At 38.1% G+C, this 13,334-nt stretch overlaps 1 protein-coding gene across 1 annotated transcript in view; it reads right to left on the bottom strand.

Annotated features, from left to right (window-relative positions):
* Positions 1–13,334, bottom strand: part of Slc2a13 (solute carrier family 2 member 13) — a 303,202-nt gene that overhangs the window by 134,492 nt on the left and 155,376 nt on the right. Inside the window, 1 exon segment of the mRNA XM_050130973.1 lies at positions 8,652–8,760. Within this exon segment, the coding sequence (XP_049986930.1) occupies positions 8,652–8,760 (109 nt within the window).

The raw sequence follows: 13,334 nt of genomic DNA, 5'->3' as shown, positions 1-13,334 counted from the left end.
ATATGCAAGCCAAGGAAAGTTCTAGGATCTCATGGGGTAGGTCTTACAAACCCATTATCAACTGTAACACCAAGAATGGTGCTTTTCACCTTGACTGTTATTGTGAGAGTGTTATTTGGAGACGGGGCTTTTTTTCTTTTCTATTCACCCTGCCTGTCAAGAACAAGAAGCCAGGGTTATAGAAAACATTCTCCTCTTCCTCTCCTTCAGTTTTCTCTACATTTACCACCCTCTGGCTGTGCTTCTTTGGCCATGTTTGACTGCAGCACTTTTTTAAAAAAAATTACCAGGAGTTCTTGTTAACAATAAACACAAGACTGGAACATATCCAGAAATATTTCATTTTAAAAATTAAATTAATTAAATGTGATTAACAAATATAAATGACTCATTCAGACAACAAGCTGGCTTGGTATCACTCTAGATCAGGTTACAGTGCAAAGGCCTTGACAAGGAATGTGTCCGAAAATGTAAAAATTCCATGACTGCAATGATACTTGAGATGCACGCAACCGTATTGGTGGTTGAATATCCTCATCCCAAACATCTGAAATCTGAAATGCTATGAAATTCACAACTTTTTGGGTGCCAACTTCTCCCCAGTTGGAAAATTCTAGATATCACTAACCTATTGTAGTCAAAATAATTGCTACCATTACAAAAATAATTAATAGTAGGCTATGTCTAAGGTATGTATGGAAGATGAAGTTCATATTCAGTTTTGGGTCCTACTCATTTAAGATGTATCATTGTATATATGAACATACCCCAAATTCACATGTGAGAAACAAAAACTCCTGGTCCCAAGCAATTAGACTAAGGGATACCAAATGTAGCATTCAGACATCCTGGATTTGCATCCTCGGTTGACAGTCTACTCTCCCACCGGTTTTAAGAATCCAGCTCTGAGATTTCTGGATTGTAAGATTAAAAGGTAACTATGGGAGCCTGGAACTATACAATCAGGCTTCTCTGTAAATATCAGTGTGTGATGGGAAGAAGCTACTTATATTGGCTAGGGCCCCTGCTCCCTGTCTGGACAGTGTGTAGAAGAGGGGCTTGGAGCATAACTCAGTGGTTCTGCAAATGATTAGTGTGTGCAAGGCCCTGGCTTCAATTCCGAGTACGACAAAGGGTGGGATGAAACAAACGAATCACGCTCTCTCGCCTTCTCGACAGGAAGCTTAAGCAGGCAGAGCCTGTCTATGAACACAAGTTAGAACACTGAGTTTACTGGAAGGCGGTAGAAGTGTTTGTTATGAGGTAATAAACACAAATGGGGCAGGGCGTCTGCCATTTCTGCGGATGCTTTTCAAGTTAGTATGCACTCAAGTATCACATGGTACTCATTGCATAGTAAGTGCTTTCTGTTAACCCTTGCATCACCACAGAATGTTTTCTAAAGACCTCACTCATCTCTTGAAAATAAAAAGGGAGAAGTTTGTCTTTCTGATGTAGGTGGAGAAACTGTGGAGGCAGCCAAAAGCTGCCCACCCAGTGTGGCCACCCATCCCTCGGCTCCTCTCACTAGAAAAAAGAGTAAAAAGAGATGAAGCGATACAATATGAATGACTGAAATATACAACACAGGGGTTGGGGAAATGGTTCCGTGGCTGCTGCACACACATGAGGACCTGAGCTCCTGTTCTCAGCACCCATATAATAAAACGCTGGCCACGGTGTCATTCGCTTGTATCCATCCCTTGCACCCGAAGATGGAGACAGGAGGACTCTGGCTGTTAGCCAGACCAGCTGAAACTCCAGGTTCGCTGAGAGATGCTGTTTCATCCAATAAGATGTGACTGGACAACACAATCAAAAGTTGCTGTCTTTTAACAGCATTTGCATGGGCAAGTGTATCCCTCTACACACATGCACACATACACACACACACACGCACACATACACACACACACACGCACACACACACACACAAAAGACAAAGAATCCAAACGAGTTTCCCACAAAGGATTTTTTTTTCTTCCATCAAATTTAAAGGTCAAATTTTGGGCTTGAGTAATTTTCTGTGTTTTCAGGAGGAAAAAAAAAATCTCTTATCTTCCGTTGTTTGAGATGTTCTGATGCTCTGTTGATATATACATATAAAAATGCGGATTATAATTCTTTAGAAGAATCAGGTTGTTAACAAGTCCACACAGAACACTGTTTTCTACCGTCTGTCTGTCCTCTTCCTCACAGGCCGACATTCGCACAGAAGCATGCTGTGTCTTTGTGGCCCAAGCCGCTCATTTACTGATTTGATCAATAAAATCTCTAAGGTGAAATATCATCAATACTATAACTAGGGCTTAGCATAAATCACACAGGGGTAGTTTTATATTTTGTTATATTTATATTTTGTTTGTCTGTACTGTGCTTTCGCCTTTGTTTTTGAGATATATGAAACCGCCCCTTGGTTTATGAGACAGAGCGCCACACCACCAACTCTAGTATGGCGGGAAAGCCAGCACTCTATTCCCCGTGTTCTTTTCCCCTGTGAATAGATAAAAATAGTCCACTCAGATACATGCTTGAAATTATTAAGTAATCAGATAATATTAGAAAACAGGTTTTTCTCAAACTTAAACCATTTTGTTTAAAGTTTGAAGAAACAAGGAATCCTCTGTTCAAAAGAGTTAAAGATGAGAAAATATGGTCTAGGATAAAATAAAGCAACTGCTCATTTAAATTGATATCCAGACCAACACAGACATGCACAAATGCCAGCAATGAAAGACTATTTCAAGAAGGGGATGTATTGCCTTTGTTGAGGTGGGATAATCACGAGGCAAAGAGGGTGGAGATAAAGAAGCCCATGAGAGAGAAGAAACAGAAAACAGCCTCCCACTAAGACTGTATCTGCAAATGGAGCAAGAATGCTCAGTATTTCCCCATGTGGCTTCTCTGAACTTTTCCTGGTGAGAAAGAAAATATTTCAAATTTAAAATTCACAAAGACTTCAGGATAAAGTTATAACTTCTAAAAAGAAATGTCAGCTTCTATATTTTATTAAACTTGCGCTCAAATGCTGAAGAGCAGTGTCGACTTTACTTCCATTAAAGGTCAGAAACCATAGTGGGAAAGGGGTAGAATTTTATGTTGATAATAATAAAATGTCCATGAGACTGAACCCTGAAATTAATAAAAAATTCAAAACAAGGAAGAATACAGTTAATATTTCTAACTAAACCCACAAAATTATTTAGCTACAATACAAAAATTATTTTAAACTGGAAATAAAGTTTATGAAATATACTGAAGTCTAAGAGTGATGAGAAAGAAGGACACATAAACTCACGCACAATCTGTGCATACCACGTCACACGTGCCCCAAACAGACACATAAATGTACACACATGAACACACATCTATACACATGCATACACCCATTCACATTTGCACAGATGCACACACATTACACAGCCACACATACACACACACACACACTCACACACACATACATGCAGGCACATGTCCAAGCTCCCCATCCCATACACACACAGACACACACACTGAGGTTAGAAAGGATTGGAGAAAACACCCAGCACGGACAAGCTGCACTGTGGGCATCCCTGCACCATTTACAAGTTGCACAGGCTCCGAACAGGAATGTTAGAAGCACAGCTATAACCACCAATTCTATCATATTGTCTTCATGCCCAAATCTCTAGCTTCTGGATACAGACATCTTATTAGCATCTTTGAGAAGTTCAGTAGCTACTGTGCACCTAGTAGATATGGGGTATCTTCAATCATCATTACTTTCTTATCCCTGTTTTTCAGGATTAAGGCTTATGGTACCTTTTATCATGGATAGCTGGTGGTCAATAAAGCAGATCAATGACAGTCATAAATCACAAGGAGTAGAAAGATGGTAATATCCCTTTGTCTCTAAGAAAAGATGGAGGATTTACAAGGATGAACATTTAAAAATTGGAAACTGTAGTCAGTACAGTTTGCTCTAGGCACTGTCAGCGGATGAAGACAGCATTTCATCCAGCAGTTAGAAGCACACTGATGTGAGCTACAGACCATCAATTAGAAATGGCTCATTAAAAGAACAACAACAACAAAAAAAGAGAAGACGACGAAGAAGAAAAACAATTCCTTTGTTTTCTATGCCATTAAACTTGTCAAGTTTAAGGAACAGATATTTAGAGAAACAGACTATGTCGTGGTGAAAAAAATCACCTAACATATTCATACAGGGCTGTCACGGCCTCTGCATTATTTGAATGTTTGGTCCTTGCTTTGCTGTAATCCCATGCTACACCGCCAAGGAAGAAAGATGTGTCTCAGAATGACGGCAGATTAGAATAAATATGGATTAAACTCGGATATGAGGTACTGGATGGGCCTTCATAGGGTCAATAAAGGCAAGAAAAATGAAAGTAACATTGGTAGAAAGGAATACCGGAATCACTGGCAATGAGGTTGCAGTCTGAAAGGGGTGAAATTGTGACAGATTAATGTCAAGTTCGCCAAGGACATGGTTGCAATGCACTAGGACTCTGGATCCTAACGTCTGTTTGAGTTCATTTAAAAACTGTGTGGGGCTTACCTTGGTGGGAGGGCACATGTATGCCAAAATACATATTGTGAATAGCCAACATGGTAGAAGTGATTTTCTCCTTCTGCTTGTACACAGGTTCCTGACCTCCAACCCTGTTACTAAGTTTGCTTAGCAAATGCCTCTACTTGTCAGGCCCACTAATCTTTATTACTGAAAATTATTTTAACCTTTACACTCTTCTCAAATTATTACTAACTACTTAACTATATTAGGCAACTTTAAAGGATGATACCATTAGTCTCAAATAGAAACAGTTTGATTAAATTTTACTGTACATAATCATTAGTTCCACTGATTAACTTTAGTAAGTAGCTGGAAGGAAAACTTCTAGGATGTGGGTTTCCAAGATGTGTATCTCAGAAAACATGGCTGTATTCTTTATCTAGCAGATGACTTTATGGAGACATGGACGAATCTTTATATTACTGTGAGTGCATTTGATTTGTGTTTCCATTGGCCTATAGAGCCATACATGCCAAAGCAGTTGTTTTTCTACTTAAAAATTTTTCATACAATATATTTTCAGCATGTATCCCCACCCCATTCTCTCAACCTACCTCCCCTCCAAATTTTATGAACACCAAATTTTATGAATTCTTTCTTTCTTTCTTTCTTTCTTTCTTTCTTTCTTTCTTTCTTTCTTTCTTTCTTTNCACACACACACACAACATAAAATGAAAAACAAAAATGAAAAACAAAATACCAAGTCAAAAAAATGAAACAAAACACACACACACACAAAAAAAAAAAAACCATACGAAGTCCTTCAACACTTAAGGATCTATATGTTAGAGAAAACAGGAAGATTTAAGAGCCCAGGGTGATGGACGACTCCAAGGAAACCGTCTTCCAGACACAACAGGACAGATATACATATGAACTTACAGAGATTGTGGCAGGATGCATAGGTTCAAAACAATTCTTAATAATGAATGAATCACACCAAAGGGTCTGCAACTTCAGTCCACTTATCCCACAACACATAGATGCTTAAAATGGTAAATAGGGACCTTTTTGTCTTCCCTGCATCTCCAAACAAATTCTTCTCTTTTATATACTGGTCCCAATAATCTCATTTATTAATGACCTTATACTGCATGATAATTGACAGCCCTGAAAGACAGGAATAAGCTCTTTCCCGTAATGCCTGGCAGTGTTACACAGCTGTGCTTGGCTATGTTCACCGTTCTGATGTTTCTCTACCCAGTTTACTATTGTGAACTCTCTATTATTCTTACACACAATTCATATATTCCTCCTCTTGTCCTTAGCTCTTGTTACTTTTTCTCTGTCTTTTGCTTTTATTTATTGCTCTAAAATGTGTAGATTTAGACAGTCTGCCAGCCTTCCCTTCCCAGCTACTTTCCCCACCTTGGCTTTTTTCTCAGTTGATCTAATACTCATCCACTTTCCTTCCATTCTCAATCTCTGAATAATGTGAACTTTGCATAGAGGGTCTACCCAGCTGTACCAGAGAAGGCTCAGCAGTTAGGAAAGAGGACTGGCTGGTCTTCTGAGGACTCAGATTTGATTCCCATCACCCATATGGTAGCTAAACACACCTGTTAAAGTAGTTTCAGGGTATTTAACACACTCTTCTGGCCTCTGTGGGTATCATGATTGTAAGTGGTAGATAGACATACATACAGTCAAACACCTATATACATAAAATACAAAACAGAAATTAAAAATGAATACATCATAGGATACATAGAAAATCTTGAGATACATAGGAAAACTGAAATGATTTCTTAGATTGTCCCTGACATTGTGGTGGAATCAAGCTAGAAATGAACAAGGGACACATAGACTATGTACAAATTAGGAGAGTGAAAAATACTCTTGAGCCATGGATCAGAGAAATTAAAACATACTGGAAAATTTCTAACATTGGGTAAAAACTAAAACGATATTCCAAACTTTACAGGGTAAAATAAGAGTGGGGACAAGATGGAAGTTTATAGTTACATATTTCAAAAGTCAGAGCTCTTAAATAAATTTCTTAACAATATACTTTTGAACTTAGGAAAACAAAACAAGAACAAACCAAAACCCAAATTAGACTATAGAAAGAAATAAGCAACATTAGGGCAGAAATTAATGAACTGAAAAAATTAAACACAGTACAGGAATCAATGAGGAAAAAACTTGAAAAGATAAACAAGGTCAACAATACTTAGTCAAATGATTAAAGGAATCAGAAAGCAAAAATTCACAAAGTAAGGACTCTAAAGGGAGGCATTACAACAGATCCAATAACACTCAGAAACCATTAGTATATATTTTAAAAGTTTATATTGCATTAAATTGGAAAATTGCAAAGGAACAGTTTCTAGATGTACTGAAATTAAATTAACATAACACAAACAATTTAAGCAGACCTAAAAGTAACAGGACTGAAGAATAAAAGTCCCCCAACTAAAAAAATATTCACTGTTAAATTCAACCATGTCTATAAAGAAGAATTGACATCAATGTTACAAAAAGCTATTTATTCTATAAAATAGAAGGGAGAAGAACAGTACTAAACCCCTTCTACAATGCCAAAATTACTCTAGTACCAAATTCAGAATGAGGCACAACAGAAAAAAAAGAAAACAAAATTACATAACAAATGTCTTGATTAATGTTGATGCAAAGATAACCAATATCATACTTAGAAAAAGCACACAAGTACACATCAAAACTTCATCACAATCAAGTCAGCTTCATTCCAGAGATTTATGGATGGTTCAGTGCATTCAAGTAAATGAATGACACATTACACAAATAGACCCAAGGACAGAACACAAGTGATCATTTCTCCGTAAACTACCAGAGGAAAATGTATAGAAATACTTGAGGATATCTGCATAGGCAAGCATCCAGGAAGGGCACCAGTTGCTCAAAAAGGAATAGACAAATGGGACTTGGTGATGTCAAAAGGTTACATACAGCAAAGTAAATTGACTTAGGTGCAGAGAGAACATACAGTATTAGACAGAAATTTTGTGAGTTGCATATCTGTCTAACATCTGGCACTAGCATAGACAATGAACAAAAACAAATTTAAAAACAGTGAACAATCACTTCTTTAAATGGGAGACAAATAAACAGAAAGTCTCAAAAGGTGAAAGACAAATGGTCAGTATACATGAAAAGAAGCTAACTTCACTAGCCATGGAAATGCATTTCTTGACATTATAACTGGAATGGCAGCCATCAAGACAACAAAATGGCTCTTAAGGATGAAGACAAAACCCTTGTTCATTACTGGGAGAAATGTAAGCTAGTCCAGTCACCATAAACTTCAGCACAGAGGATTCTCTGAAACCTACAATGTGACCAAACTTCACCACTCCCCAAAACTCTAAGTCAATACATCACAAAGATATGTTATATCAAGGTTTAAGGCATTGCACTGTGTACAATAGCTAAGCTATGGAACTATCCCAGATGTCCATCAACAGAGGAATGGATAAAGAAAATATCATTTATATATATTCAGTGGAATTTGTTTAGCCATAAGAATGAGATTATAATGCTTGCAAGAAAATGGATACAATAAGAGATTATCATATTAAGTGAATTAAGTGAGTCTCAGAAAGACAAATATAACATTATTTTCCCATTTGAGAGTCCTAAATTGTATATAAAATTGTATTTAAAATCGAATCTATGGAGATTATATGAATGTAGGCACAAACTTGTCTGGGAAACAAGGGGGATATGAGGGACCATGGTCAAGAAAGGAATGTAGTGGCTACGGAGAAAGAATGTGCTCCAAAACCATTACAGGACTACATGAAAATGCTCTGTGGGACTCTGTACAATAAATGAAGTTCAAAAAGATGTCAGCTTGGATTATACAAAAGAATCAGTGGCATAATTACAACTTATATAAAACATATACTAACAATATACCAAACACAAAACTACCTCATGATTTGGAGTGCTGAGTTTTTAACAATCATAAGACATGCCCAGAGGACATTTCTCTGTATTCAAAAGTGACAAACCATGGAGCACTCTCTCCTGTCTTCCCTGTGAAGCACTCCCTGCACAGACTTTTCAAGAACAAGCTGACAAGGATACGTACATGATGGTGTTGATGCCCGAGAGCTGCTGGAACATCTGTAATCCACATCCCACAACTAATGCCCGGCGAGTAGGGGCGTAACTCAGCATTCTGCAGATTACAGGTCCAGCTGTTTTCACAAAGAAAGAGAGAAAGACCCAGCCATTACTTTTAGATCTCATTGCAAATCTCTGTAAAATTAACACCGTTGGGCATTTTGAAATACAACTTTTACTGAAATTTGAAAACAATGTCTTGCTTCTGAAACCAACAGTATTTTTTAATCATAATTTGGAAAAGCCACAGCAGAGAATTCTGATGACCGCATGTCATGGGTAATATTTAGACTCACAGATCCGAATCTGTCACACGTTATTTGTCCTTGAATTCTTTCTAGTTACAATGATTAATTATGCAGTTTGTTTTTCGACTTTCTTGGCAATTAAAAAGGACTTAAAATGCATCCATATGGGACCATTACAAGGTAACTGGCAAAAACAAGCACATGAAAAAGCATTTATTACAAACAAATAGGAACAAAATTTATCCCGCTCTATTCTAGTGACCTCAAGGAATTTAGGCTTGATATCAATTCTGGTTATGGCTACACTGAGAAGTATCAAAAGAGAATAAAAGAAAAATAACATCTGTTGTGCATAAATATATGTATGGATGGAAATGTTTAAAAACTGAGTTTCCCTCCAGAGGCATTCATTGATCTTTCAGAAATATAAAACAGAGGCTACTGAGATGCCCTACCTGGTAAAGGCACTTGTCACTAAGCCTGATGACCTAAGCTCTACCATTGGGACCCACATGACAAAAGGAAAGAAATAATGCCCACAAGTTGCTCTCTGACCTCCAGAGGCACACTATGCCATGCACAAATAGGCACATGTATGTGTGCGCACATGAACACATACAGACATGTACACACACACTCACAGATAAGTGTAACAAAATATAAATGGGATTTCTATCATCTTAGATCAGGTCTGCATAGCTGTGGTATCAAAATCACCGAGGCCTTTCATAAGGTAACTGGCCTGGGTCATGGCATAGCTTTACTCTCTAAAGAGTCTGCCACAGAGTGCCCTGGAAAACACTAACAAGTGTTGTATATTGTATCCATGCTGGGCTAGGACATCTCCACTGTGAGAGAAAATGCTTGTCGCTCCCAGGATGCTAACCCTTTAATTACAGCACATTCCCCGAAGGTCATGCTTCATCACCAGACCTCAAATAAGCCAAGGGAACTAAATCCATGTAAATCTCACTATTTCAGGAATCTTCTGAGAGTCACATTTTTAGTTTGCAGAAATGATAAAGAATATGTGCAATGCCTCAATAATAAATGATAATACGAGAAGCCAGAGTATTAATTAGAACTAAACGCTACTGGGCTAAGACTATTCTGACTCCTCAAGAGTATGATTAAAACCACAAAACTTGACCTACTGCAAACGTTTCTGTTTCTCAGTGTCAAGACATGACAAATCAGCCTAGAGGAACAAGCAGTATAGTCACTAAGAGCTCAATAAAAGGGTAACTCATTTAAAAAGTAGACTGAGCGTATGCCACACATAAAAATGACTTAGATTCACCCAGGCTGCAGGACAATCAGCTGTATCAGAGGCGCTGTGTGAGGCAAGGAAAGGTCAGGTATCTGAATGTGACAATGTTGGAAGACATTTCAATCAATCCTCGGAAGGAAGGTGGGCTTCTGAGCAAATATAAATATCTCTAAGTGAACTTCACAAAGAAGGGATGCACACAAGCCTCTATAAACACCGACCTTTCCCCTACAGCCAAAACATTCGTGTAAAGTATCTCTTGCCCTGTGTATTAGGAGTAAATTTTAAATGGTAACCAAATCAAAGTCTACTTATTTTGGTTTCCGTAGGTCAAAGACCACCTTTTCCTTGTTCAAGAAGTCTAGAACAGTATTCAAAATGCTGTAACTACTTCCACTATTTTATTGTATCATGAACTGACGGCCAGGTAAGGCCATAGGGAGAAAATTATACAATTAGGACCAAAGTTTGCCATGCCTTAATATGAAGGGATGGGCTAGCATGTGTTGTAGAATATTACTTTAGCTATGTAAGGATGTGTTACATTTGTTTATGCGGCATTTGTTCAATGATGTAAAGATGTGTTCCTCTGCCTGCCTAAGGCACCTGATTGGTCTAATAAAAAGCAGAATGGACTATAGCCAGCAATAGAGGAATAGGCAGGGCTGGCAGGCAGAGAGAATAACTAGGAAGATGAATCTAGGCTCAGAAGAAGATAATGGGAGGAGAGAACAGGGAGAAAAGGAAGGACTCGCCCGGGGCCAGGCAGCCACCAGTCAGCCACTGGCAGAGTAGGATATACAGAATGAAAGAAAGAAAGGTAAAACGCCCCGAGGCAAAACACAGATGAAGAGAAAACAGGTTAATTTAAGTTATAAGAGTGAGTAGGACAAGAATAATATAAAGCCAAGCATTAATAATTTGGAAGCTGCTACAAGTACATATTTCTTTTTTAGGTCTTTAACAAAATCTAAATTTTCTAATTTTCCTCGTATTCTTTAAACAGTAAGCAATGCTAATTCCTTTATTCTACTAGATATTTTTCATTAATGTTTTGAACAGAGCAGTTACACATATGATCATGTGTAAACAAGTTTGAGAATTTCCATTTGTTAAAGTCATAAACCTAGTTTTTCCAGGGAAGCAGAATGCACTGGATGAATCAAAACCATCATTAATCTTTATATCAAGAAGGCAAGAGGTAGCAGAAGAAAATAAAAGACAAACAAAAAACCCTTAAGTGTACTTATTGTCTGTTTCTCAGGAAAATTCAGAATGCCAAATCCTATTTCACTGTATAATTATTTTGCTTTTATAATAAAATACAATTTGTATATTCAAGAAATTCATGTTTGTTTCAGACATTTGTGTCTTGAAATGCAGAGATCCCCCACACAAACGCTAAAGCTCATGACCAGCTGACTTTAAACAAATTGGCAGTCACGAAGAGGCTGAGGCATCAGTGTGTTTTGCTCTGTTCTTCCATTTCAAACATCTCAGACTACATGCTGCATAACTCTTGTCCGATGTAACAGGTTTAACATGGGCTCAATGGCATTGAGAAAAGAGACAGTCAACCAGCAGCCTTTCGTATGGATGGCTGCACCGGTGGGATCTCAGCCTGTCGACTGCTTGAGCCCACAAGCACCCCTGTTGTATCGCATAAACCCTCAGCTTTTGACTGGCATTAGCAGCTGAGATGGAATAAGGGTTCATCAGCTTTACTTCCCCACATGAAAGCACTAAAGAGCCTGCAAAATCCAGAAGAAAGAGGTTTCCATGCAACTGGGCAACATCCTACAACAAGGATCAACAATGTATAGTATCTGGCAAAAGATAAAAATCATAAGTTTTAGAAGACAAGTAATTTTAGTGTCTGATGAAAATCAATTCTTCAGTAGAACATACCAAACCTAAATATTATCAAAATGTATGAAATAATGGCTGTCACATCTACTAGGAAAAACACAATAATTCAGTTACTCTCCAGTTTAGAAACAGGCAAGAAATCAGTGGGAAGCAGAAGACATCAGGAATTCTATCAACAAACTGTTTGCTATGGAGGGTCATTTTGGGAAATGGGAATTTTGTTTAAAATTTATTTTAATTTTTATTTATGAGTATGTGCGTCTGCCTGTGTGGGTGTATACTGTGTGTGGGGTTGTATACAATGTGTGGGGTGTATACCATGTGTGTGGATGCATACCATGTGTGGGGGTGTATACCATGTGTGGGGGTGTATACCATGTGTGTGGGTGCCCACAGTCAAGAATGTCAAATCCCCTGAATTGCAGATGGTTATGATCTGCCCAACTTGGGGGCTGTAGGTTCCAGGAAGCCACATATCCAGAAATGAGCTCAAACTGGATATAAGGAGGACTTTTAGCAGTTAGATAAGTCAGCATTCCTTAGGAAATGTGTCCACCACAAGGCAGTATTTACCTTGCTTCTGGTATAAGGGGCATATGGTTCTCTGTCTTTCTACTGATATATACCTGTGGCACCTATCAGCATACCAAAGCTCACTCTGGCCTCCAGGCTTTCTCAGTCCCAACTCACAAATACTTGCCATGCATTTCAAAGTTCCCACAGTAGCTGCCTGGCCCTTCTCATCTCAGATTCCCACTCTCTTTACCCACTGTGCACCCACGACCACTAGTCTCTATTTCTGCTATCTACACCGCCCTCCCCACTCCCTCACAGATAGTCCTGGCCATGTTCAGTATGTTTTTTTTTTTCATTTTTGGGTTTTTTTCCTCTCTGCTTTCTGGATGTTTCCAGATGCTTCTGGGTATTTTCACTCTCTTATGCATAATAAATCTTTCCCTTTAAAGAGGCAGACATCTCAACAGGTACTTTTATAAAGCTCTTATGCATTTAGGTGCAGCTCTCCAAACCCTGAATTGTGAACCAGAAAAGGGATGTATACAGTCTTCAGTAAAAACTAAACAGCTATGCTTTAATGTCTTCAAACACATCTCCAAAACTACACTCAATTAATTTAAACGTACTCAAGTTGGAAATTACCCGGAAAATGTTCTTTGAGTACAATGCCTTTCAGAAATCAACTAAAAGGCACCTAGAGTGGGTAATTCTAACAACCAAGGAACAATGTAAAGAATGTGAAAGT

This window comes from Alexandromys fortis, unplaced genomic scaffold (assembly GCF_014885135.2).
Source record: "Alexandromys fortis isolate MF-2015 unplaced genomic scaffold, M_Fortis_MF-2015_v1.1 scaffold_28, whole genome shotgun sequence".
Classification (NCBI taxonomy): domain Eukaryota; kingdom Metazoa; phylum Chordata; class Mammalia; order Rodentia; family Cricetidae; genus Alexandromys; species Alexandromys fortis.
This window is presented reverse-complemented; position numbering and strand designations above follow the sequence as displayed.